This window comes from Pectinophora gossypiella, chromosome 3 (assembly GCF_024362695.1).
Source record: "Pectinophora gossypiella chromosome 3, ilPecGoss1.1, whole genome shotgun sequence".
NCBI classification, from domain to species: Eukaryota; Metazoa; Arthropoda; class Insecta; order Lepidoptera; family Gelechiidae; genus Pectinophora; species Pectinophora gossypiella.
This window is the reverse complement of record NC_065406.1, coordinates 3,809,506-3,836,974: the sequence shown is the minus strand read 5'-3', so window position 1 is coordinate 3,836,974 and position 27,469 is coordinate 3,809,506. Positions and strand designations below refer to the sequence as shown.

Below are 27,469 nucleotides of genomic sequence, written 5' to 3'. Positions count from 1 at the left end.
GCTCATATTCGTACATTTGTCAACCATTGGCTATAACATAATAATACTTGGGCAAAATTAAGTGCAACGCCTTAACATATAATGGTAATTAGTAACTAAAGCTAGGCACTTAGTGAGAATCAACGTTTCATAATAACGACTAAATAATAATCACGCTTCACAAATGGAATGAAAATTGGTATCTAAGTAAGTCTTCTAGCTTATAAAATGTATATCCGATATGCACAGCCTGATCCCTTACGTTTTGGTTTCGTTAAATACTTTTTTTAAGAGATAAAAAATCAAAAATTTGAAATTAAACTAGAAGTCTCCTTCACTTCTTGCGCATTAACTTTGTGATACCCCTAAAGTAAGTACAATAGAATACTGGGTAAATTACTTATTTAAGAGGACGGCTCTGCTATCAACTTTAGGCCATCATTACTACATTACTGATGATGAAGTTTCGTTTGGATAAATGAGTAGAAATATGAGCTTTTATTAGACACGTTAGCATATAAATAGAATTGTTACAACACGCGTTTGAATCCCGGCTCAGGCTGTAAAACACTGAACGCGACTTTATAAGTTTAAATTCATATTTGGACCGTAATAGTTTAGTTTCCAACTAGTCAATTCAGTTACTTTTTACTAAACGTCAAAACACGATTTTACTATGGAATTTGTATGAAAAAGCAACCTGGGGCGTCATAGAAAAACGTGTCCAAATGCCGCACTTATTATTAGTTACATTTTTCTTTATTAAAATTGATAAATAAGCTAAATAGATAAAGAAAACGTGTCACCTTTAGATCTGTCTTTATTTAGTAATCAAAATTTTATTTATCTTTGAGACGAAAGTTTCCAGAAATTTGGTTGATGGTAATAGTCTCGTTGATGGAATTCAAATACATATAGTTGACGAGGAGTGGGAGTAGGTATGTTATTTATTATACAGGGTGTTAGTGACATCGTAACGTTTCCGTGGCAAAAGTATGAAACTGAAATTAATAAAAAAAACACTAAAATTTTCACGAATTTTCCGACAGGAAAATCCACTTGATATCAACTCAGAATCATGGTCTGAATCATCCCCCTCAATATATCATCCCCCTCAATATATCATCCCCCTCAATATATCATCCCCCTCAATATATCATCCCCTTCAATATATCATCCCCCTCAATATATCATCCCCTTCAATATATCATCCCCCTCAATATATCATCCCCCTCAATATATCATCCCCCTCAATATATCATCCCCCTCAATATATCATCCCCTTTAATATATCATCCCCCTCAATATATCATCCCCCTCAATATTTATTACGGTGTCACTAACATCCTGTATATCTCTGCAGAGGCCCTTAGAATTTATTTAGGGACATAATCTGATTTTGTAGTTGCCAAATCGTAATAACTTTGGTTCTATGAAGTGTAGAATTCTACTCACTTATCCGAGAATTTATCACCAAATACTAGTTATAATGTAAATTATTTAATTAGTATCTGAATGTAGACTCTTTGGCGCATCGGTAACGAGTTAGATGTGTTAATTAATATTTACATTATTTAAATAGTTTTACACTAAGGCCTTTGCATTAGGATCAAAAAGATCCACATAAAAGATAGATGACGTAATGCTCTAACATCAAAATTTACTTTTTTCATGCATTTTAAATGCATGAAAGTTACATCTGTGCGATCTACGAAATAGGTATTTTTTTTTTAAGAAAATATTCAACTTTTTACTGGAATAGACATGGAATGTCTTTTAAAAAATAAATATTATTATTCATAATAAGGGCTTTTTGGCGGGAAACGGGAACGGGACAGTTGCTTTCTTCATTCAATAATCTAAATAATTAATACGAAGTGGTGTTTTGTGGTTGATGATCGCATTAAGTTAGTCGGAAGACATTCGCGAGTGTTATTATATTGGAGTATTCAATAAACAAAGTGTATCTGCCTATTTTCGCTTCGTGTCAGGAAGCCGCTTCATAACTCGAAAGTTTATGCGGACTTTCGAGTTAATTCGTTTGGGGTTCGGAGTAGGAGTCTACTCCGAGGGTGGGGGCTTAGGTTTCATCATCATCACCTTTCATCATTTCATCATTCATCAAGAAAAAAAATACGTAAGACATGGCTGTATGGGCATAGTTCCCTTTGCCTTACCCTTCGGGGAAAACCTAAACAAAAAAAAAAAAAAAAAATATTCATAATAAAAATATGAAGGTAGTTACAGAATGTTACGAGATTCATTACATCGAGGACAAACGCACGTAATCACAACCAAATGTCTTTTAAAACTAAAAAAAATACGCAGACACGATCATAAAAGTATCAAATATTTATACCACTATCGAGTGGGGGGAGGGGAGGCTAACAATTACTATACGTAAGTTAATATATTGTATGGACCATGTTGTCTGATTTAAAATAATAAAAAAAATACAAATTACGATTTTGTTTTTTACGTGAATTGCTCCAATGTGGCTTTTGTAGACCCTCTGGTCCTCCTTTTTATATCTTGGTTTGTTTTTATTTTTTCACTCTATACAGTCTTCAGCGTGATATTATAATTGCGTTTAACTAGGTTACAGTTATTTTGTTTACTTTTATTTTAGCAGTAGAAAACTAGTGCTTTCTAAATCTACATTTTCGTGTGTCAATGTTTCATCTACAAAAATATTTATATTTACAAATGGTTTCATCGTAGACTAAAGACAGTAATTCGTTGTATCGTAGCCAATTATTGTACATGAGTTACTTATGTAGTTTACAATTTTCGTGAATAAATTATTATGACCACTTTGTACAGAATGTGACTACAAGTGGATTACTATTGCTGAATACTTGAAAGTATAGTGTTTATGGAGTGACTAATAAGATCTATTTCCTAATTGATTTAAATTATATGACCCCTGACTGAATAGGTGGAAACCCTGGCAGAATAGGATACCAGCTGAACCATTCAGCAGTGCTGCTGCACTATCGGTAAAATTCAACGATAAGTATTGCCATTTTTCAGAAATTCTTTCAATTATGACTATATTAGAGATGTGCCGACTGCTCGGCCAATATCGTAGTAATGACTAGTCGGCAAAACCGACTAGATCTCGTGATACAACGATGTAAGTCACGGGTTCTCCGAACAGTGTTATCATGAATTCAACCAATAACCAACTTTGTTAGTGCTAATAGTAAATAATTAAAACACATAATATCGGGTTCTTACCGCGTTTATGATGACTTCATCCCGTGATCATGGCACTTGAAACAGTGTCGAAATATCGGGAGTCTCATATACCTGATTTAAACGCGGTAAGAACCCGTTATTATGTGTTTTAATTATGATAATAACCGCGTAAACCTAAAACAATGTAATAGTAAATAGCTGATATTATGAATATTATGTTCTTCATAGTTTCATGTACGATACCGACTTCAGAAACAGTAAATTCCTTCAAATTAGTTACTGGACCATTGGCCGAATAATCGGCCAGTCGGCCAAAACCGTCGTCATATCTCTAATTATCATCAAGAGGCGATAGTTTCAATAGGAGTAACCGAGAGCGAAACTATCGCTATCGCAACAACACCGAATACTGATCTACAGTAGCAAAAGAAAATAAATTAAAGTATATAATAGTCACGACGATCGGTCCTGCGCTGCCCGCATCCAGCGGCTTCCCGCGACCTTCACCAGATCGTCGGTCCACCTTGTAGCGGGCCTACCCACCTACGACCTATCCTTGGGGGAGGCCTATGCCCAGCAGTGGGCGTCATACGGCTGATGATGATGATGATATAATAGTCATACATTTCATACATGTCTCATACATCGCTGAACCGAGAACAGCAGGTGGATCTGAAGTTAGACGAGCTGGTGCCATGCAAGTTGACTATGTCGGGGTGTTCCAGCATTCCTAGCTCCTTCTCCGCTTTTTGCTCTAGTTCTACCCATCTGTGGAAGGCGACAATATTTCTTTAATAAATGAAGGCAAACATAAGCATAGAATAAGGAATACTACGTATAGAACGGCAACTCTCCGCTCCCCACCAGCGTCTGAGGTAAGTTGCTCACGAAATCTCAGAAACTACAAGTGCTAGGCGTACATTTTTTAGGACATACGTGTTCACTAAGACGGGATTCAACCCCTAAGGGGAGCTTGTTTAGAGGCTCGCGTTTGACTACAATGTGGCTTAGGTTGGATCACGCTCACCTATCAAATGCCAATAGCCTAGCCTTGAAGACTCCCAGATTATAACGAGTTGGAAAAACAGACGTCTCGGCAGGCAGTTCCAAAATCCAATTCTTTGCTGTTAGCATCAAAAAGGCGAAACGTTTAATGCGGATTAGTGGTACCACAACATAAGGAGTAAACAAGGGTATAAAAAAGGGGGAAAAGTTTGTACGGAACTTATATAGTTTTAATGGATGGAAGGGTCTTTCGCAAACGCGTGTAACAGCTAGTTTATAAGGCCTCAAACTGGATGACAGCGGCAGCGGCGCGGCGGCGGCGGCGGTGCGGGGAGCGGCGCGTTCAAATGCTAAGATTTATATTGAAGTGTTCTCGATGGCAGCGGCGCGGCGAGCGGGGTACGAGCGGTGCGCTCTAGTCGAGCGGTGTCTCTGCGTTTGAAACTCGCCTTTTTGTTTCCTTTGTTCATTATAGGGATTCAGATCTTCTTTTGCCCATAATAAATCGTACGAAACAAAAGAACTACAATCGAAAATGCGTTGTCGCCGTTTCGACATCGCGTTCATTTGAGACACAACTCTATACCGCCGCAACACCGCGCGATCTGGCCGCTGGCATCGAGAACGGAAAAGCGGCCGCCGCGCCGCTGCCGCTGTCATCAAGTTTGAGCCCTAAAAGTCTAACCTCAAAACAGCCATGGAGAAGGCCTCGACGACGTTATTGTCGTTCTTGGCGGAGGTCTCGATGTACGTGGCGATCTTGTTTTCCTCGCAGAAGTGCTTCAGCTGCTCGTAGCTCACTTCCCGGTCTTTAGACGACACGTCCGACTGAAAAAAAAAATGTTATAGTCATTATTATCTAAAATTTTCTAACGTTTATCATTTCGCGATTCTTTAAACATTTATGGTGCGGGATTTTCAGGGTTATGTCGTCGGGTCGGCACTGATGTCCTATAATCAAATAGACTCACATTCGCTATGGAGCTTTTCTAAAAAATCGTCTGAACCGTATTGTAAATACATCATCATCATCATCATCAGCCCATTAACGTCCCCACTGCTGGGGCACGGGCCTTCCCCATGGATGGATAGGGAGATCGGGCCTTAAACCATCACGCGGGCCCAGTGCGGATTGATGGTTATTAACGAATGCAGCCGGGACCAACGGCTTAACGTGCCTTCCGAAGCACGGAGGAGCTTGAGATGAAAACTTTTTTTGTGGTCTAATTCGTAATTGTAAATACGTATACATTAAATTATGTAGACAGTATAAATTCGTGCTCTCAAATTAAGATGTTATGACTGTTGAAATAAAGTACAATTTCGGGTGTACAGTGTCAGTCGTTACACGCATTCGCTAGGGAAAAGAATCGCCGCGGACAGTTTTTTACAGATTGGCTGTTATGCGAGGTCTATTAGGTACTGGTCCGGCTCGGCATTGACTGTTCCTTTAGGGTGTGTGGAATAACCAGGTTTTTCCTGTATGTTGACCACCTGTACCACCTTATAACCCTCAACTACAATGCCGGTCGTGCGGCCGCTACTGTCGCTCGCGCATCGGACTTTACAGCCATTTTAAAAGCTGCCACAGAAACGCTGTTTGAATCATCTGATAAAGATGTAAAGGCCTGAGATGATGCTCTAAGGACGTTTTCGCACTACATCCTTTTCTTTACCGATCCGAGTCCGAAAACGACAGTAGTACACTTTAGCTAGAGACATCGGATGTATCGCAGCCGTGGTAGCCCAGTTGGTAGAACGCTTGCCTCTCGCTTTGAGATCGCAGGTTCGAATCCAGCACAGGCCTAAACCAATGATTGTCGAATTTGTTTTCGAATTCATGTTTGGATCACAAATGATTATCACGTGCTCAGCGGTAAAGGAAAACGTCGTGAGGCCGCTACTGTCGCTCGCGCATCGGACTTTACAGCCATTTTAAAAGCTGCCACAGAAACGCTGTTTGAATCATCGGAGGTATGTGACCTAACCTGTAACCTGTTTTTACTTCGCAGGTTGGAAGGTCAGACAGGCAGTCGCTTCTGTAGAAAAACCGGACCTGTCAATTCTTCAGGTTAGGTAAGCGGACCCTGTGAAAAACGGGATAGATAATGCTAGGGGAATGATGAGACATCGGATGTAATGCGTAGGTAAGTTACCATACAAATATTTCTACGGCCACTTTGGATCCATCAATTGGGTCGTGTACTAGGTTTAAGATACATTATGGAATTCTGATTACTAAATGAAGACAGATCTAAAACTAACGAAAAATATATTTTTTTTATTTAACTTATTTAAGAATTAAAAAAAAAACCGAATAAAAATTCCGACATTTTATCACGTTTTTCTATGACGTCACTGTGTGCTTTTTCATACAAATTCCATAGTAATTTCGTGTTTTGACGTTTAATAAAAAGTGACTGATTTGAATAAGTAGTGCTAAAATGCACTAAGGGAGGCTATTTTTTAAATTCTCTTAATGATACACACTGGTTTTCTTCGGACGTCATTTTTCCCCGTAGTTTTTTGTCGTTCAAATGTTGCGGTCGAACAGGAAAGAGTCGGTGATTGTATCATTTTAAATAAGTAGGTATTTCCTTGGCCTACATGGTTAGGTAGGTACATCCGGGATTTCTTCATGCATAGTCAAAGTCATTGATATTAATTAAAATTACAATAAAGTGATGAATGCGACTTGCACAAGACCGGAAAGAGTAGCATGCCACCTTCGGCCTATCTCCTTAGCGTTATCCCGTGTTCACAAGGTCCGCTAACCTAACCTGAAGATTTGACAGGTCCGGTTTTCTACAGAAGCGACTGCCTGTCTGACCTTCCAGCCCGCGAAGGGAAAAACCAGCCCAATACAGGTTAGGTAGTTAAGCTATATTAATATAGGCTGAATTCAGCTGAATATCTATGTATTCAAAATTGTTTCATCTACCCAGGTCTTGAATAGTTGAAGAAAATATCGGTTAAGATGATTAAGTTATGACGTGAAATGACATCTTTCAATTCAATTTTCTGCTTTCATAAACGTACATAAAGGTTTTATGACTAGCAACATCGCGCGTTAGGTCAGAGGACTGGCTAAGAGTCGCATCGTGTTTTGGTACCGAAAATTATTTCGATTGGGTACTAATGAGAACCGGTACCGGTACCGGATTTCTTACCTTACGGCTCTACCTTTAAATCGAACAGTTTATAATCGGTAGAGTTATCTTATATAGAAGGTCTTCTTAGCTAGAACGAAAGAGAGGAAGGGGAAGACCAAGAAGAGCTTACATGGAACAGATTAAAGAAAAGGTTAACGTCGTGTCTTATAGGGAAGTCAAGGAATTGGCCTTTGATAGACTGGAATGGAAAATGCTACACCGACAAGAGCGTGGCTCTTAAATTGATGATGATGAATCTTATATAAAATTCTATTCTATTCTAATAAGGGACTTTCCAGGTTACGTACACCAAAAACAATATAGATGGCGTTGTTTATCTTTAACGTGATAATTACCTATTTTCTCATTCCTCGGGTACATAATTATTCCAAAATACAATGTAATGGCAGAAGCATATATAAAAATAATTTTTGCTTGATATTTGGATCACATTATGTATAGGCTAGTTTCCAACTAGTCAAATCAGTTACTTTTTACTAAACGTCAAAACACGAAATTACTATGGAATTTGTATGAAAAAGCACTCTGTGACGTCATAGAAAAACGTGACAAAATGTCGGACTTATTATTACGTTTTTCTTGATTAAAATTCATAAATAAGTTTAATAGAAAAAAGAAAATGTTTTTCGTTAGTTTTAGATGTGTCTTTATTTAGTAATCAGAATTTCATAATTTATCTTGAACCTAGTACACTGCTTCTCTTTGTTTTGTATTATATTAGCAAATAAACGTTTTGAGTTAGTCTTCTTTGAGTAATGATTAAAGAATTCGTTTCATTGAAAATCACAATTGCTTGTTCGACTATGTTATTGATCGGACGAACGTTACAATTAATTATAGTCAGCGCCAAGGTCTTCTTGAACATTAGTGTCATAATGGTAGTCTGTTTATGACATAAATGTATCAATTTCAGAAGGTGTCACGCCGTATCTCCACAGACGCTCCGTCTTAACCTCTTCTTCTTCTATCGTGTGGGTTGTGAGGTGGAGTACCAACCTCATCAAACCTAGTGTCAGGGTTACTATTGAGCCGCCAAAGGCCTCTGACATGGCTCATGTAACGACTACTTACTTACATCAGTAAGTAGTAACCGGAACCAACGGCTTAACGTGCCTTTCGAAGCACGGATCATCTTACTTTCGGCCAATCTGGTGATCAGCCAGTAATGTCCTAACCAAACCGCTTATCCAGGCGTATGTCAAGAGCAGGGGGTTAAGTCCCGTCCAAGTCAGATATTTTCGATCAAATTTTCTCTTTATGAGGCCAAGAACCTTGCAAAAGATAGACAAACCTGGAAAGAAGTCTACCGACAAGAATCTAGCTCTTATTAGAATAATGAATAAGACTAGACTTCCGCCAGTGCCGGTTGGTTCCACAAGTAAGTAGTACAGTCGTGATCAATATAATGTACCCACTTTAGGACTGTGTCGCACTAACATATTTGACATTTAGTGAGACTTACAGTTCAATTTGTCAAAAAAGTTAATGTGACATGGTACCAAAGTGTATACATATTAATGCTCGTGACCGTACCTATATCATGATTATGACTCAGATGGGAGAGCGCTTAATTATTTGAGTCAGATGTTGCATCGACCTCAGATGACCTCTGGTTTAAGCCCAGGGATTCCCTGTCGCAAAGCTGTGAAGTCCCGAGAGCTCTACACTTTTTTTACATAAGTAATGTATGGTTGAATTGTGGCCAAGGGATGGTATGCGATATCGAGGCAGACCACCAACCCGGTGGTCGGATGACATTGTGAGGTACGCCGGAAAGCAATGGATGAGACTTGCACAGGACCGGAAAGGATGGCGTGAAAGTGAGGAGGCCTATACCCAGCAGTGGGTGGACACAGGCTGAGTAGATAAATTTAATAGTAGTAGAATGTATGGTTCACCCACGGTTCTTTTCCTAGTATGTTTTTAACAGCCTCCGTGGTCTAGTGGTTAGAGCGTTGGGCTCACGATCAGGGGGTCCGGGATCGATAAGACGATTTGGCCCTATAAAGGTAAGTACATTTATAAAAGCATATCGTATAAATTGCGCACGCGCCTACTTACCTACAGAAACAAACGCTAGCAATTCCTACTAGGGTAGCCACAGCGACGATCTTACAAAATAGTTTAAACATCGTTAAAGAACGAATCACACGATAGGATAGTTTCCAACTAGTCAAATCAGTTACTTTTTACTAAACATCAAAACACGAAATTACTCTGGAATTTGTAACAAAAAATTACCTGTGACGTCATAGAAAAACGTGACAAAAAATGTCGCAGATATTCTACATTTTTCTTTATTAAAATTCGTAAATAAATTAAATAGAAAAAATACAATTTTTTTTGTCAGCTTTAGATCTGTCTTTATTTAATCAGAATACCATAATTTGTCTTTGACCTGGGAAACTGCCCAATTGCGACACTAGTTAAATTGAGATTATCTAAAGATTAAATCTACTTTCAACTTTCGAAGGTGTCCGTTATGCTTATGTATGAGTAACCGCAATCGATTCTGATTTTACTGTTTTAATCGTTTCCAATCAGCAAGCAGCTACCGACCTCCGTGGTCCAGTGGTTGAGCGTTAGGCTCACGATCCGGAGGCCCTGGGTTCGATTCCCGGTGGGGACATATCACAAAAATTACTTTGTGGTCCCTAGTTTGGTTAGGACATTACAGGCTGATCACCTGATTGTCCGAAAGTAAGATGATCCGTAATTCGGAAGGCACGTTACGCCGTTGGTCCCGGTTACTACTTACTAATGTAAGTAGTCGATACGTGAGCCATGTCAGGGGCCTTTGGCGGCTCAATAAGTAACCCTGACACCAGGGTTGATGAAGTTGGTACTCCGCCTCACAACCCACACGATAGAAGAAGAAGCAAGCAGCTCTACGCCTCTATAATTATGTATTTGTAGCCTATTATACTGTTATGTAATTAATTAATATTCAAGCCCGACGTAGGACCGAGTTACGTGTATAAAACTGGGTTTGCCTCAGGCCGCCAGTCACGCAAGTGTATGTAAGTGAAACCTCCCAATTCCGTACCCTTTAGAAAATAACAACGTAACTAAGTATATACAAACAGTAATATAACTACAGGACTTATTATATAATGCGATTGGTCAGGGTCGATGCGTCGGGGCTTTATACAATGTACGGCGAAATCGTCGCCACGCACATCCGATGTACACGGCCCAATACCTACCTATCGGGGCCGATTGCTCGTGTAATGTAATAAGGTCTTTAGTATAAAATGTGTAGTGAGTATTTTTTAGGAATATAATAAACTTTTTAAAAGCTCAACAATAGATAGGAGTCGGTCTAAAAGGTAGATTTTTCAAATTTTCGAGGCGTATTTTACTCGTTGGTTCGAAACTTTTGATTTTCAATATTGCACATATACCTACCTACCCACGGAGTGCGTAATGTAATTAATAATGAGTGCGCGTGCATGCGTGAGTCAAATCGAGCAAACGCCGCCGTCGCGCTTTTTGTATCAATCAATTTTACTTCCTACCTACCACACCAACATGGTTTATCCATTGCTCTAGGCTTTTGCGACACGATAACACGCGTAATTATTTACACGCTTCATGACTAGCTAAAACCGTAGGTAGGTATATTAGGTAAATATAAAAGGAATTGCCGATAGCATCGATCTTTCGACCTAATTTGTATGAGTCCAGACGGACTCATGACTTACAGACGTAACATGAGTTACAATGGAAGTCATGAAGAAGTGAAGAGTCACTGTGGTCCTGTGGACCTTACTTCTCAAATGGGGAGCGCTCGGTTCGTATTCCGGTACCGAACTTGCACCAATGAGTTATTAATTTATCTTAAGTGCAGTTTTCAACGGTGTCCGTGGTCCAGTGGTTGAGCGTTGGGCTGACGATCTGGAGGCCCCGGGTTCGAATCCCGGTGGTATGTAAGTACACAAAAGTCACGTTGTGATCCCTACTTTGGTTAGGACATTACAGGTTAATCACCTGATTGTCCGAAAGTAAGATGATCCGTGCTTCGGAAGGCACGTTAAGCCGTTGGTCCCAGTTACTACATACTGATGTAAGTGTGTAGGTAGACGTTACACGAGTCATGTCAGGGGCCTTTGGCGGCTCAATAATAACCATGACACCATCTTATCGTGTGGGTTGTGAGGTGGAATACCAACCCCATCAACCCACACGATACGAAGGTGATACGTCTCACCACCTATCACATTGGTGTGGGTACTTAGTTCATCTTGCGATGGATGTGATGTGCCTCTATCTACCTCTATCCAATTGGGATATAGTCGTGAACTTATGTTATGATTATGAAATCATGAAAGTGTTTTTATCAATAAAAGAAATAAATAAATAAATAGGCGTGTTGATGTGACTGTTACATTCCAAAGTTTTATGTCATTTGGTATGTGCTATCTGATCAAGGTCTTTGTATCTGATTATTAAAAGAGAGAAAAAACGTCTTTTAGTCTGTGGTCGCAGATTTCTATTTTTAAACGCACATAGTTACGTGTGTCAAAACGCAAAACGAATAGTTTTTGAAAATAGAACATAATGGTTTTTTTTTAAATTATGCGTACCTAACCTACCTATTTTTTTTATGATTTGCGTCGGTATTTACTCGTATTGGAGCAGCGTGGTGGAGTATGCTCCATACCCCCTCCGGTTGATTGAGGGGAGGCCTGTGCCCAGCAATGGGACGAATATAATTATGCTGTTTATGTATGTATGTATACGTCGGTATTTTAGTTGATTCATGTGTAAAAGTTTAAACGTTTGTCGTTAGCACTCGACAAGAAGCATACATAAGATACAGGGGTAGGCAGAGACCAAAGAATTACACTTACTACGAATCTGACACACCACTTTCGCTACATCCGCCGTGATCAAAGTCTCCATGCTCGCTGGTTTAGAGTACTCTTAAAATTAAGAAAAAAAAGAAATCAAGTCAAGTAAGTAAATTAAAAACAAACATACCTTATTACCAACAACCATGAAAGGGAACTTTTCAATTCCATTTTTAACTCCAGCGTAATGCAGGAATTCGTTCATCCACATCTTGATGTTGTTGAAGGAGCTTCGGTCATCGATGGCATATGCCAAGATGCAGACGTCTGAGCCTCTGTAGAATGGAGTCCGGAGAGACTTGAACCGTTCCTGGCCTGCTGTGTCCCATACCTAAAAATAAACAATAATAGAATGACCAAGTCATAATAACTGCTTATGGTCAGTCGACCGATCGCATGTGTGAGCACAAAAATTTGAAAAAAAAAAGAATGACCTAGTTTGAAATGAATACTGAAGTCTGTAGGATGGTTTGCATAATATTATTTATACCAAAAGTGTCTGCAAGTAATATTGAAGATAATAGTAGCCATTGGTTCTAGTAAACAAAGCTTGCATCGGTGTGGGCAAGTGTCCCTTCTGATATATTAGTATTTTTGTTTATTCTATGATAATATGTATGTGATACAAAGATACAACCCAACAAAGCCACAGACAACCACACAAGCCACAGAATCCTTGGCTTATTAATCGAACATTCACCAATTAATACGGATGGTTTTTCTTTTACACACAGATGTCATTAATGTACTATTTCTTGTTGTACGAAAACATATGCAGATTACAGCCAAGCACCTTGAGTTTAGGGGTCAGTGTACCATTTAACAGGAAAATATCACAGTCCTATGAATTATATCTGAATGCTACATTTGTGTTTTTTACTAAGACTTGTTAAGTTTCAATGTCAACTGTAGTTATTTAAGGTCACAGCAATGTTAGTTGTTCTATGTATGTGGTTCATACAACTTAGAAAAATATTGCATGTATTACATTATACTAACTTTTAGATTTGTGAAGTGTCATAAATTGGGTTGGGTACTAGGTTCCAAATAAATAATGAAATTTTGATCACTAAATAAAGACAGATCTAAAAGTAATAAAAATCATTTTCTTTTTTCTATTTATGAAAAACTTAATAATAAGCCCAACATTTTATCATGTTTTCCAAGACATCACAGAGTGCTTTTTCATGCAAATTCCATTGTAATTTCGTGTTTTCACGTTAAGTAAAAAGTAAATGATTTGACTAGTTTGAACCTACATATGTCCCACTGCAGGGTACGGGCCTCCCACCAATTAACCAGAAGGGGTACGGAACATACTCCTGTACTGTTCCAGTGTGAGTTGGTGGAGGTATTTGGGCTAGTAGCCTGGGACGAATGACTTAGCTTGCCTTTGGAAGCATGGAATCATCTTACTGTTATGGACAATCCGGTGATTCAACTGGCAATGTCCTAAGGAGAAAAATATGTGTATTCACACGGAATTCACTCTCCCCTCGTCTGTGCCCCCCTGACCTCTCGCCCGGTATGTCGTCGTCAGTATCGCCACTCTAACAAAAAGTCTGAGCCAGATACACGTAACACACAAATGTTTTGCTGGAAATGACTGTTAAACGCCTGGCAACCCTACACATACTACTTTGCATACCTTCTTTTTGACACTACAATCTCAACCACAGTTATAACCTGATTCTACAGCAAATTGCAGTGATACAAGGCTACCTCATTACTACCTCACGACATTTACAGCCTGTGCAAATATTAACGCACCAAACAGCCTTTATAAACAACTTTAAATACCTTGGAAAACTACTAACCTGCAATGTATACTGCTTTCCATTAACTTCTATTGTCTTGTTCATGAACTCCACCCCGATTGTGTGGAAGCTGTGGTCGTCAAAGTGGTTGGAAATGAACCTGCTCATCAGGCAAGACTTTCCAACACCACCATCTCCAAGAATCACTATCTTCAGGAGTGTATTCTTGCTGGCCGTCCTCCCGTAATCACGCTCATTATCCTCGACCATTATGTCAAGTAATCACCATTATACACCTCCAGTCCAGTACGTCTTCTTTTATTGCCAACAGCCTTGAAAGTTAACACAAAATATGTCTGTTTAATTAATGACTCATTTCCTTTGCAAACTGATACTATGTCTTGCGCGATGACGAACTTTGTACGTGTAAAAGCCGGGTAAAGATACACTCGATATAATGTTACAGAGTTTTTGCAACAAAACACTGGAAAATAATTAAAAATACGACACAAAATTCACAAACACATCCTCACTCGTCAGCTGACTGACTGACAGACAGACGACAGCAGATAGTGCAGCGCACAAGAAATCGATATCTAAATGAGTATCGTCTTTATTCGGAAAAAGTCGATTCAAATTGAGAGTATACTTATTTGATTATTTGCACAATGAGGGACTTTCCAGGCTACGTTCCCTAATAAAATATAAGAAGACGAAAAAATACATACGCCGCTTCTTAAAAAAAATGCGCGTACTAGATGTTAAGCGAATAGAGACTCAGTAATCTCAATGTTTGTTTACATATTTATAATCTCATCGATAAAACAGAACGGAAAATCGAGTAACAACGAATGGGGAAGTTTACAACTTGAATCACTATTATTTAACGCCATCTATTTGTTATTAATAGAATTTATACCACAGCGGTTTAGAGACGTTTTCATCAGCGACATCTAGTAATCGACAAATTATTTTATAATATTAGTATGAATTTTGTAATATTTCAAAAATATTTATTGATGTATAGATTTAATGGAATAATTATAAATTCTTTTCTTCTCTTGCTCCACAAAATATATAATATAATCTGAATGTTTAGAAACAACAGTAATCACATTTAACGCCATCTTTTGGGTTAAAAGCCATCTATCAGTAAAATAATAATCCGCGAGATGGCGTTAATTTTACCTTTATTTTGGAGGTCGTGCATACGCGACTAGCGCGAGATGTCCTGCACGATTGTGTTCGTGTTCGGTCGCTCGCTCGCTTCACCCGTTTGCGTGAGTTTATTCCGCTTTGTTTTGCGGAGGTGAGAGGACATGGTGATACTGCGCCCGCGATAACGCGTTGTGTTCAATGTTTTTCTTGTGAAAAAGTATTTATTGAGTGAATAAACGTTTTATTTTATGAGAAAAGTGTATTATCGTCTAAGAGGACTTTGTATGTGTTTGTTTCTTTGAAAGACTCGCATTTGCGCAATCGTTCGTGAGATTCGATGTCAATAAACTTGTCGGTGGTATTTTATGGGAAAGGTGTGCCGCGTCGGTACCTGTTCGCGGCGGGTGGGTGCTCGGTTCACCATGCCGGTGGTGTCGGTTGGTGATCATGACGGTGGTGGAAGGATGGTGTTGTAGAGGTGAGTGGCATGGGAGTGCGTGGGGCGCGGGGGCAGCGCGGGGCGGGAGGCGAGCGTGCATTCACCTCTGACCCGCGCGCGGGGCGAGCGCCGCTCAAGGTCGGTGCGCCGCCTGAAGGTCGCTCGTCACGTGACGCCAAGGGTGCTCACCCCGCACCCTCCTCCCCGCGCAGATGCCGTGTCCTTCGAGCCCCCTTATTACGTACACTAACAAAACAATCGCAAACAAAAGTGTGATTTATATATTATTCAAGTTTTAATGTAAATTATAATGCTTGTATTTACTAATAACTACACATTTAGTAGGTATGATTACTACAATTACGAACACTATTAATTATTTTAATAGTATTTGTTTACAGTTCATTTTAATTGTGTATAATCATAAACAAAGATAATGTCGTAACGTTTTATAGGTAGGTAGGTAGTTATTATTTTTAGAATAATAAATAATATAATCCATCCGGAAATATAAATACCTAACTACCTAGGTAGGTACATGCTACCTATCTACGTCTTTCCAATCTGATAAAACAGTCACGTTCCTCGATTTTTCAAGTAACGGGGCATCAATCTTCACCATTATAGTCCTTCGCATAGTCTTACCTATACATACACTTATAATGTACATAATCCATCGCATACCCGACTAGACCTGATGATGCAGCGATTTGGTATGCAAGCTATCGAATGCCGCGACAAATTCAAGCTTGGATACCTATCTACTTATCATAATAGCGCGTTTACCGTTGCACATCCAATCTTTTCAAATAGGTAGTCTAGATTTTTAAATAGTTAAATGAACTTTTGAAGGTTTAGTACGATCTACTCTGAACTCTGAACCGGCGTGCGTTTATGAAGCGACTGATGAGTGTGTCAGAATCGAAGTAAATGGGATTCCATAGTTTCTGTTTACCCCGGTGGGAAATAAGCGCGAGTTTATGTAGGTGTGTAATTTAAGTTTGAAGCAGTTGATTAACATCTCATAACCCTGGTGTCAGGGTTACTATTGAGCCGCCAAAGGCACCTGACACGACTCATATAACGACTACTTACCTACTTGCATCGGTAAGTAGGTAGTAACCGGGCGGGACCAACGGCTTAACGTGCCTTCCGAAGCACGGATCATCTTACTTTCGGACAATCAGGTGATCAGGCTGTAATGTGCTAATCAAACTAGGGATCTCAAAGTGATTTTTGTGATATGTCCCCACCGGGATTCGAACCCAGGACCTCCGTATCGTGAGCCCAACGGTCAACCACTGGTCCACGGGGGCCGTTTACCTGTTTATTTACCTACATAGGTACCTAAAGATTAGATTTTAAAGTCTAACAAACCGTAACAAGTTGTAATCGTAAGATGAATAGGTAGGTATTATATTAACTACCAAAGCTCAAGAGGTACCTGGCCAATTTATGATCTCATCTCCTAAAATCAGTTAAATCTCAAATAAAAAATTTACCTACGATCTTTTGTTATAGATACCTACTACAACTGAACTGACTCATAAAAGCTACCAAGCTTGACTGTGAGACATGTCTCTGTAGGTACCTAACTTGTTTCGTCACAACCAGTCATGTGGCGTTCCCGAGAATGTTCCCAATTTGGGAATAAAAAAAGAAGGCAAAAAATAACTTTATTACCTAACCTTTATCACACCAGACACTTCATACTAACAACTTTGTGTCACAGACACTACACATTGACGTTATCGTACGCGCAACTGTGTGTGTGACGTCTGAGGGCTACCAATTACAATACTTACACAGGTAGGTAGTACTACTTCCGATAGAAGCTTTTATCAATGAATAATTATTTATTTATTTACCACACAAATCATAAAAAAAATAGAACAATGAAGGTTCGCAATATAAAAAAATAGGCTTTACAGTTTACAATTGAGTTAAAAATTCACTGAACTAATTAATTGCATTCACATTATTTTTATATTAAGCACTTAGTCTAGGTTCAATTTTATTGCAAATTACGTATTAGCATGTTTTGATGAATAAATATTTATATGCGCCACGCAGGCGCGCCATCTTTGATTTATCTAATCGTTCTAAAGTCGCCGAAGCTCCGTGAATTAGCCGGTAGGGCCACAGAACAGAAATTCGAATGAGACGAAAGAACGTCAAAAATAAAAGAAAAATAATAATAGGAACGGTCCGCGCGCAGCTTTCACGATTCAAGACTAAAGTATACCCGAGGGGGAGGTAAACCTAGCTCGGACGCTGGTGGGACGCGGAGAGTTGCAGTTCTACACATAGTAATATTCCATATTACATGCCTTTAGACCAGAGTACAAGAAAGATAAATTTGAAATAAAGAAAACCAGCCAGTGTCTTTACTATTAAACAGTTTTTATAACGGGAAAATTCCCACTTTGGGAACATTCTTAGGAACGAACATCACTGGTCACAACCGTGGGTGGTGTACTGGTGCTATAGTATCGATCCACACAGTCAGATAAAGTAAATATACAGTTAGATTTACATCTAATTAAAACAACCGTTCTCAACGACTATACAAGTTTGTCTGCACATAAATTGTCATAATTGCATTCGAATATCGAACCCAACTATTTTGTAACACAACTTTTTAAATGTGGAATGGTACCTCGTAAATTATGTTTCGGATTATTGAAATGTCATGTTTTGAACGCGGAAAATTCTGAAACCAGTTCCGAGTTGGGTAATGGAAAATTTTGACTTTGATACTAGTAACTGTTCATAATTATTAATAATAGAACAAACAATATATCATGACGATATGATACCTACAAATAGGTAGGTATATTAAAAAAAAACTGGTCCCACGATAGAATATAAACACTTGAGACGTTGACCTGCCAAAGGTAGGCACCTAGTTAAACTAGATGTATAATTTTCTCATTAAATTTCATTTGCGACTAATTTGCCATAACTCTACGGTATTACTTATAAATTAAAGCAGTTTAGTAAGTAGATATCGGTACCTACCTTATAATTTATTGTTATCAGATTCGTATCTTGACACAGTCCATTCTCCGACAACATTTGTTGTTTAATTGCAAAATAGATGTTGAAATAGGAACTGCTACACAGAGTAGCATTCAGTTATGTATCGGCCAGTCATTACTGCGCTACTAATAGGTTACTCGACAACCTAGTAAATACTTTTTACAAAACGTCAAAACGAAAGTTTTCTTTGGAGTTTGTATCGAAATAACGTCCTGTGACGTCATCAATAAAAGCGGTCAAACGTCGTACTCATTGTTACTTAATTCGTAAATAAAATTTGAAAATAAGTCGAAATGTACCTAAAATTAGATACAAATTATTTATTAAATAAATATACATAAATAAGTACATTCAATCCAACTACAATTCACACATATTATTAAAAACAAAATATAAAAAAGAATAAAAAGCTATAAATAAAAAATGTCCTCCAGCTCACCACATCGAGGCAAAGTCCCCAGAATACTGGCCACGTTGCCTCTCTGCACCGCCAAACTGACCCTTTGGGCAAAATAACTGCCTGCTCTAGGGTCGAAAAAAAGGGGGCAAAATAAAAAAGAAAGGGTAAAAGGGGTAAAATTAGATTGACATTTAATCATCTTAGACTGGCTTCTATTCCTAGATTAGCTTTCGTAATTTATCTTTGACCCGGTCAAATACCCTATTGATATGTCAAGTGAAATTCAATGTGTCAGAGAAACAGGACCAACTATTTAGCCGTGGAGCTGAAGTAAATGGTATCATTATGATTATAAGCTGAAGTAAATAAGGGATTAGAGATAATTTAGTACGATTTGATTTACGTTTCAATTTCTGTACTTTGATCGATTTATCATCTCTATGATTCTTCAAATCAAGACCCAAGACCAAAAATGAGTAATAAAAGTGGACTGTATAAGAAAATTGCTGAAGAAAATACTAAAATACGACAGTAGATCAAAATATGCCTTTAAAGACGAAAGACACCTCGAAGACGTGCTGTGACACGCGCAGGCTCCAGAACCAACAGTCAGGGAGGTTCCTGCAGCACCTTCAGCTCGCGGACTTACTTCAGGTTACCGAGTTACCTATAACTGTTGGCATCCCACTACTACCACCATATTTCACCATTACTATTTACTGTTGGTGTTAATGCCATGACCATGATGCAGAAGAGAAAATTAAATCGAAAAAGTCTGATTCCTGATTTTTCACAGGGTCCACTTACCTTATCTGAAGATTTGACAGGTCCGGTTTTTTACAGGAGCGACTGCCTGTCGGACCTTCCAACCCGCCCAACCAACCCAACACAGGTTAGGTCACATACCTCCGAAAATACATTCTTCGGGAATGTGGGTATCCTCACGATGTTTTCCTTCGAAGCTGAGCACGTGATAATAATTTATGATCCAAACATGAATTCGAAATCAAATTCGACAATCATTGGTTTAGGCCTGTGCTGGATTGGAACCTGCGACCTCAAAGTGAGAGGCAAGCTTTCTACCAACTGGGCTACCACGGCTTAATAGCATAATATCTAATAAATAACACCCATATCAACTGATTATAAGGAGATGATGTCGACAAGTGTAATATCCAAAACGTGTCTAAAGTAAGTCCAAATTTCATCCATTCACTTTTTTAAATGAAGCACTTGTAAATTGACTTCAGTTGACTTTAATTAAGCCTAATCCTAAATCAGTAGAATAATTATAGCTACTATGAAGGTTATAAGACAAAAATGTGTTAAGAGCAGTTTAGTAATTTACCATTTATAAAACTAATTGGGTACCACAGGACGGACACAGTAGACGTGGTAGACGGAAACGATGGCGCGGTGATCTCGACGGTTATCGAAAAGACTGGAGAGAGCTCGCACAGAACCGGGATACTTGGAAAGACACGGGGGAGGCCTTTGCTCAGCAGTGGGATCATACAGGCTTAACTTAAAAAAAAATACAGGCTAACAATAATAATAAAACTAATTGAAACATTAGCGTAAGTACTTACTAAAATTCGATACATATAATCAGGGACTTTCTAGACTACGTTTCTCAAAAAGAATATAGATACTATAGATAGCGCTGTACACATTTTCTTTCATTTAACCTTCTAATATGCTTAATTTATCTTTGTTTTTTTTTAGTATAAATGATGACTGTTTTCATTACACCCAGCCACAATTACATCTTCCTGCCATTATTATTCTGATCAAAATAAAAAGAAGCAATATAGGTGGCAATATACTATACAATATATACATAATGTGATCCAAACATCAAGCGACAATTATCTTTATATATTTTGCCATTACATTGTATTTTGGAATAATTATGTACCCGAGTAATGAGAAAATAGGTAATTATCACGTAAAGCTGTAAAACGCCATCTATACTGTTTTTGGTGAACGTAGTTTGGAGAGTTCCTCATTTGGGTATTTTCAATGCAAGAGTGAACAGGCATTTGAGTTTGCTCCTGCATTGTTTATAACATAACAACATAACATAACAAATACTTTATTGCACAAACAGGAAAAAACAAAATACAAAACAAAAGAGAAATAGAATTAGTACAATAGGCGGCCTTATTGCTAAGTAGCAATCTCTTCCAGGCAACCTTTAAGTATAGGAGATATTGAATATTAAGTAATATAGCGGGATAGTGCAGCATGGGAATACTTGTGCATATAAAAATAAATACACTTTCGACTACATAAACTACATAATAATAATACACATAATTATAATTGTTAAAATAATTAAATATCACTACTTAAACTACTACATATACTATGGAAGAAAAGGAGTAGATAGATTATGAAGATGAAGAGGAAAATGTTTATTTACTATCTACTTAGCCTGTGTCCACCCACTACTGAGTATAGGCATCCTCTCTTTCACGCCATCCTTTCCGGTCCTGTGCAAGTCTCATCCATTGCTTTCCGGCGTACCTCACAATGTCTTCCGACCACAGTGCTGGTGGTCTGCCTGGATATCGCATATTATCCCTTGGCCACCATTCAGTAACAGCCTTACGGCTTAGTCCATCTGTTGTCTTCCCGTCTTTACATCGTCATTCGTGTTAATTCCTGCAGACGCCATCTAATTTTAAGTTAAACGGGTAATCGACAGGCATAAAATTTATGGAACACACGTCAATTTTAAGCAGAAATCTAAAACAATCGTCTAAAAAAGGCCAATAACCCGACAGAGTTAAGTAGACAGTACACCAAACGGATTGCATACTAGAGAGAAGCCTATTTTATTCGCCCGGGTTATTAATTCGTTTTAAAATTAACTTGTTGACAAAGAAAATGACGGGTAAAACTTATAAAATAAAATTTTTAACAAAAAAAAAACCGACTTCAAACGCAAAACTAAAAAGCAATAAATAAATTTACTTCGCACAAAGTAATAAGTACGTATTTTCAATTAGTTAATTATTTTATAAATCTGAAGCCGGTGCCAAGGAAATGCTACAACGAAGTACCGATTCATATATTTTTCAATACTGATTGTTTTGTAATTTTTTGTTTGACATTGTTTTGTAATTGCTTTGATATAGGTATTAAACAATATTGTGTGTACATAGTAATTTGATATTGTAGTAGGGTTGTTGTAGCATTTACTTGGCACCGACTTCAGAATTATACATTAATTAACTAATTGAAAATACGTACTTATTACTTTGTGCGAAGTAAATTTATTTATTGCTTTTTAGTTTTGCGTTTGAAGTCGGTTTTTTTTTTGTTAAAAATTTTATTTTATTTTACGATTTTAAGTGATGGTTAGACCGAGCAAGGATGCAGACAGACAGATTTTCTGATTTATATTCATATATAATAATATAATATATTATTAGTAGTGATCACAATTATTATTGATGAACATGTTTACACACACACACTCACACACGCGCTAACGCACACGAGCACACGCGCACGTACACACGCACACACACAGATACACGCACACACACAGACACACGCACACACACACACACACACACACACACACACACACGCGCGCGCGCACACACACGCACACACACATACACACATGTGGTTGTCAGTGGAAGCTGCTATCATACACACTCACGCATACATATAGATACAGTAGATTTCGCGTGGTTCGCTCGCTGCTAAAGCAGCTCGCGTGTCCTGTTTATTCGAAACTGTCCCTCTTCGTATGGCGGCCATCTTGTTTTTCCGCCATTTTGTTTTATTTCACCGGCGACAGAATTTGACCAAGATTTAAATGGGTGTCGTGGAAACAAACAAAATCCAGGTGCAATAGGTTTGCCAGACCGTAGGATGTCTCCCTGATTGGGAGCAGTTTTCAAAGATGACGTTCCGATCACACCCCTATACATCATTTTTACCCCCAAGACATTTTCTGAAAAAACAAAATTTTGTATGGCGGCCATCTTGTTTTTTCGCCACTTTGTATTTTTTTCACCGGCCATTAAATTCGACCAAGATTTAAATAGGTTTCGTGAAAGAAAAATTGGTTCAGGTGTGATAGTTTCGCCAGGCCGTAGGGTGTCACCCTGATGCGGAGCAGTTTTCGAAAATCGGGAAGTATTTCCATACTTAACATGACGATCCGATCACAACCCCGATATATATTTTATATCCCGAGACATTTTCTGAAAAAACAAAATTGTGTATGGCGGCCATCTTGTTTTTCCGCCATTTTGTTTTTTTTTTACGCGCTATGGAATTTGACCAATATTTAAATAAGTGCTCTGAAAGAAATATTGGTTCACGTGCGATAGTTTTGCCAGGCCGTAGAGTATCTCTCTGATGCGGAGCAGTTTTTGGTGACCAGAAAGTATTTCCGTACTCTACATGACGTTTTGAGTAAGCGCCCCATACATTATTTTTACCCAAACGGGCTTCTTCCAAAATCGACAAAATTTTGTATGGCGGCCATCTTTTTTTTCCGCCATTTTGTTTTTTTGCACCGGCGATTGAATTTGATCAAGATTTAAATACGTTTCGTGAAAGAAAAATTGCTCCAGGTTGTATAGTTTTGCCAGGCCATGGGTATCTCCCTGATGCTGACCACTTTTCGAAGGTCGGGAAGTTTTCCCGAAGCCTAAAGATCGATCCGATCAATATGACTTTACAAACGCACTAGTCGCTCCTACGATTTTTGAAAATTCCCCTCGATTTCTCTGGTCTTCCATCATCAGATCCTGACTTCCTTGACATGGGACCCCCTTGGGTATATCTCCTTTCAAACAAAAAAAGAATTATCAAAATCGGTTCATATACGACGAAAATATGCCCGAACAAACATAAAAAAAAAAAAAAAAAAATACGGTCGAATTGAGAACCTCCTCCTTTTTTGAAGTCGGTATAAAAAATAAAATTAGTAGGTGTCTGCAGGAATCGGGGTCATTTGCTATCTATTGGTAAATAAATTACTCTTACTCTAAATCCACGCCTGTACCAGAGTCATTGTTAGCTGTAAGCCGGATGGAATTGATTAATCACTGAACTACAGCAGTAATTAGCCATTGCTTTACAGTTACCGCTCGGCCTGCGCGTGCTGTTGACTCTAGATCGCTATCACTTGAATCTGTTCAGTGCAATCAATGGTTTACAAGTTTAAATAGGTTAGCATTAGACCATCTATAATTTTGCACACTGAACCTGGTTTCTTTTTTTTCGTTGGATTTGAAAATAATCAAACATTATATACGAACCTACCTAGATACCTACGTTCTAATTAGGCTAGTGCAGTATCCAAATTTTGCATCAACGTTTTGCGGGATAGCAAATGTTTACACACCAATGTTCCGTGGAACTTTCACCATCATTAATTTTGGAACCGTATTCAAACGCTATTCCAATGTCTTCTAAGTTTAAAATAAAACGTGCACGACTTCTGCTCTGCTACGTAAGTTACTGATGGCTAAAAATAGAAGGCACTACTTCGTTACATACCTTCTTACTATACGATATGAGAGTAGGTACCTAGGTAGGTAACATTCGTTTTTGTCGAACCATTTTGTATAAAAAAAACCTCACACAGAATTAAAACTCGACTCAAAAGCAGTAATTTCAATAATTGCAGATTGCGGTGACGGCCTCGAATTTTTATAACAGAAATAGACTTGTTTTGACGGCATCTTGGCCGAGCCGTTGCCTTCATTAGCACCGGAGCGACGACGGCAGTAATTCTTATTAAATTTTCGACAAGGATACTGCAATCGACTTTTAAATTTTATTTTGTATACTGTTTAGCGGGCTGGCTGTTTTGAATGACATTTTACTTTTTTATTTAAAAAATAAAATGTCAAATTGAATGGCGGTGATTGTTGCGCGCGAATGTACTCTCACTACTTTCCCGCGCGTTTGTGTGGGGGTGCGTATGTGTGTGCGTCGCGGGCGGTGACCTTGCTATCAGGCGGAAGCGCGGCCGTGAGTCAGCGCGCGTCTGCCGACCACTACCACCGGGGAGCAGGGACCTTCGGAACTACCTTGTTCATATTCTATGACGCCCGGTCCCATTCGTTCTTTGTCTTATAAGTAGTTTTAAAACGAAGCTGATGTTCGTACGGCGCTATGAGGGATTTGGGATTTGTTATGAGGGCTTTGTTCGAGTGTAGGCTTTTTCTTTCGTAATATTTTTTGTTTTGTTTAATAAGTACACCTATGGATACAGCTCGTACGTATTAAAAGCTATTTTTTTGACGTGAATTGTAGATTTGCCGCAGATGGCATTAACTACTTGGCCAGACAAATGGGGAGCGCTTAAGGCTCCGCCCGGTACAACATTTAAGACAACAGAGGCCTGAGGGTGTCCAGTTGGGCGCCAACTTTGGCTCAGGGCGTCGTCTGAAAGGAAAAATATTTGAAAGAATTAATGGACCCTAGTGGGTCGATAGCGATAAGCGCTGATTGAGGGAAATCGTCGACCACGCCGGCGGGGTCGGTATCGATCCATCAGGTCCATTTAAAGCTATAAAGTCACTTATGTAAACTGGAATTCTCTACTCTGAACCGGCGCGCGTGTATGAAACGATTAATCAATGTGGCGGCAGCAAGAGAAAAAGGGAATAGGTACCAAATAGAATTCCATAGTCTCTGCTTAGTAGTAATAACCGTCAATACAGTAGGTACGTGGGTATATACCTATTTTCTAAATCATTGCCTAAGCCAGCCAGCAATGCATAAAGTGTACTTTCTTTATATTTAAACTTTAAAGTATTCGAATTCAAAGTATCGTAGGTATATTTAATTCGGCTGTCTTATATGATCGAATAGCCTTGAAAGGTAGCGAGCATGGCGTGTGAATGTGTATATGCAAATCGACATGTAACAACCTCGTAACTGACAAGTGTACTTAATAACATTCTAAAAAGGTTCTAAATGGTCCAACGACTCCATCTTCGGTCATAACGTCGTTTTTAATAGCTTAGTGGGTATAAAAACGATTAAATTTTAGCCAATAATCGTGATTAAGTTCTAGGTAGGTAACCTATAGGTACTATGTAGAAAACATCTAGTTACTAAGGTGTTTTTTTTCTCGACTAGGTTACTTTTTTCAATTAGGAAGAATTTATTTTGGGTTAGGCAGTTAAAAGGTTTTAGAAGGGTAATTTCCAACTAGGCAAATCAGTTACTTTTTACTAAACGTCAAAACACGAATTTATAGCAAAAGCAACCTGTGACGTCAAAGAAAAACGTGAGAAAATGTCGAACTTATTATTACATTTTCCTTTATTAGTTAAATAGAAAACAGAAAACGATTTTTGACAGCTTTAGATATCTGTCTTTACTTAGTAAGAAAAATCAGAATTTCATAATTTATCTTTGACCTAGGAAAGTACCCAATTGTATTTTTTTAGATTATATTGTAACAACGAGTAATTATGACGAGATAGAAGAATAGAGAAAATTAACAGTATAAAAAAACAACCATGTTATCATATCACCTGATTGTCCGGAAAAGTAAGATGATTCCGTGCTTCGGAGGGCACGTTAAGCCGTTGGTCCCGGCTATTAGCCGTAAAAACACCTCCACCAACCCGCATTGGAGCAGTGTGGTGGAGTATGCTCCATACCCCCTTCGGTTGATTGAGGGGAGGCCTGTGCCCAGCAGTGGGACGTCTAATAGGCTGTTTATGTATTATGTATGTTGTCATATCACCATACATAATACTAAAACTTTCATCAAACATTTGCTGAACCTTATTGTTTTACCTTGCATTTATTTGTTTATCACAACACTAATCTGTGCGTACTAGAGCACAACACTATGACCCTAGCGGTACAATAGTGCTGTGACACGATTCCCGTAACAACGTATCAATGTAACGAACTTCAGTTAGTCTATTCTGATTTTTATTAAAGACATTCATTCATTCATACATTTACAAACACACTTAAATATGTATGAATACAATACTTTATGAATACTAACCTTGTCCCTTGGCTAACACTTATAGACTCTTACACAGTTGTTGTCTACTCCACATAATTTGAAGTGAGGACTCTCATGCTCTTCTCTATAGCGTTCCTCATTTCTTCGTTTAGCAGGATAAATATTTATCCGATTGATAATGTATCACTGATAAATAGATTCAAACAGAAAAGGTGAAGAAAAACATCGTGAGGAAATCCACGTTCCCGAGAAATGCATTTTGTGAGGTATGTGAGCTAACCTGTATTAGGCTGGTTTTCCCTTCGCGGGTTGGAAAGTCAGACAGACAGTCACTTCTGTAAAAAATCGGACCTGTCAAATTTTCAGGTTAGGTAAGCGAACCCTGTGAAAAACGGGATAATGCTAGGGAGATGATGATTTGACCAATATTCGCACCAGTATAAACATAATACGCATAGCGGATAAAGGTGCCAACTGAAATATTGAA

At 38.5% G+C, this 27,469-nt stretch overlaps 2 protein-coding genes across 4 annotated transcripts in view; one reads left to right on the top strand and one right to left on the bottom strand.

Annotated features, from left to right (window-relative positions):
• Nucleotides 1-1,975: 1,975 nt before the first annotated feature.
• LOC126380921 (ras-related protein Rab-9A) lies at nt 1,976-14,505 on the bottom strand. 3 transcript variants are annotated; one of them, XM_050030497.1, is made up of 6 exons: nt 14,393-14,505; nt 14,029-14,300; nt 12,342-12,542; nt 4,871-5,013; nt 3,802-3,948; nt 1,976-3,636 (listed from the first exon to the last, which is right to left on the bottom strand). In XM_050030497.1, the coding sequence occupies exons 2-5, from the start codon at nt 14,236-14,238 to the stop codon at nt 3,819-3,821; spliced, it is 684 nt and encodes a 227-aa protein (XP_049886454.1). In that variant the 5' UTR covers nt 14,239-14,300; nt 14,393-14,505; the 3' UTR covers nt 1,976-3,636; nt 3,802-3,818. The 3 variants fall into 3 exon arrangements, with proteins under 3 accessions (XP_049886454.1, XP_049886447.1, XP_049886451.1); XM_050030490.1 differs by having other exon boundaries at nt 14,029-14,505; XM_050030494.1 differs by lacking the exon at nt 1,976-3,636 and having other exon boundaries at nt 3,796-3,948; nt 14,029-14,505.
• Nucleotides 14,506-15,221: 716 nt separating this feature from the next.
• The window catches only part of LOC126380161 (nuclear hormone receptor FTZ-F1 beta), a 43,873-nt gene continuing 31,625 nt past the window's right edge, over nt 15,222-27,469 (top strand). The window contains exon 1 of the mRNA XM_050029431.1: nt 15,222-15,604. The gene's annotated coding sequence lies outside the window, so the exon portion shown is untranslated. The remainder of the gene's footprint in view (nt 15,605-27,469) is intronic.

Excerpts from the sequence above, each read along its gene's own strand:
- LOC126380921 (XM_050030490.1), bottom strand. The coding sequence starts at position 14,238 with ATGGTCGAGGATAATGAGCGTGATTACGGGAGGACGGCCAGCAAGAAT. Across the intron at positions 12,543-14,028 it reads GAAAGCAGTATACATTGCAG|GTATGGGACACAGCAGGCCA; the intron begins GTTAGTAGTTTT and ends GTTTATTTTTAG. Across the intron at positions 5,014-12,341 it reads TCATGGTTGTTGGTAATAAG|TCGGACGTGTCGTCTAAAGA; the intron begins GTATGTTTGTTT and ends TTTTTTTTTCAG.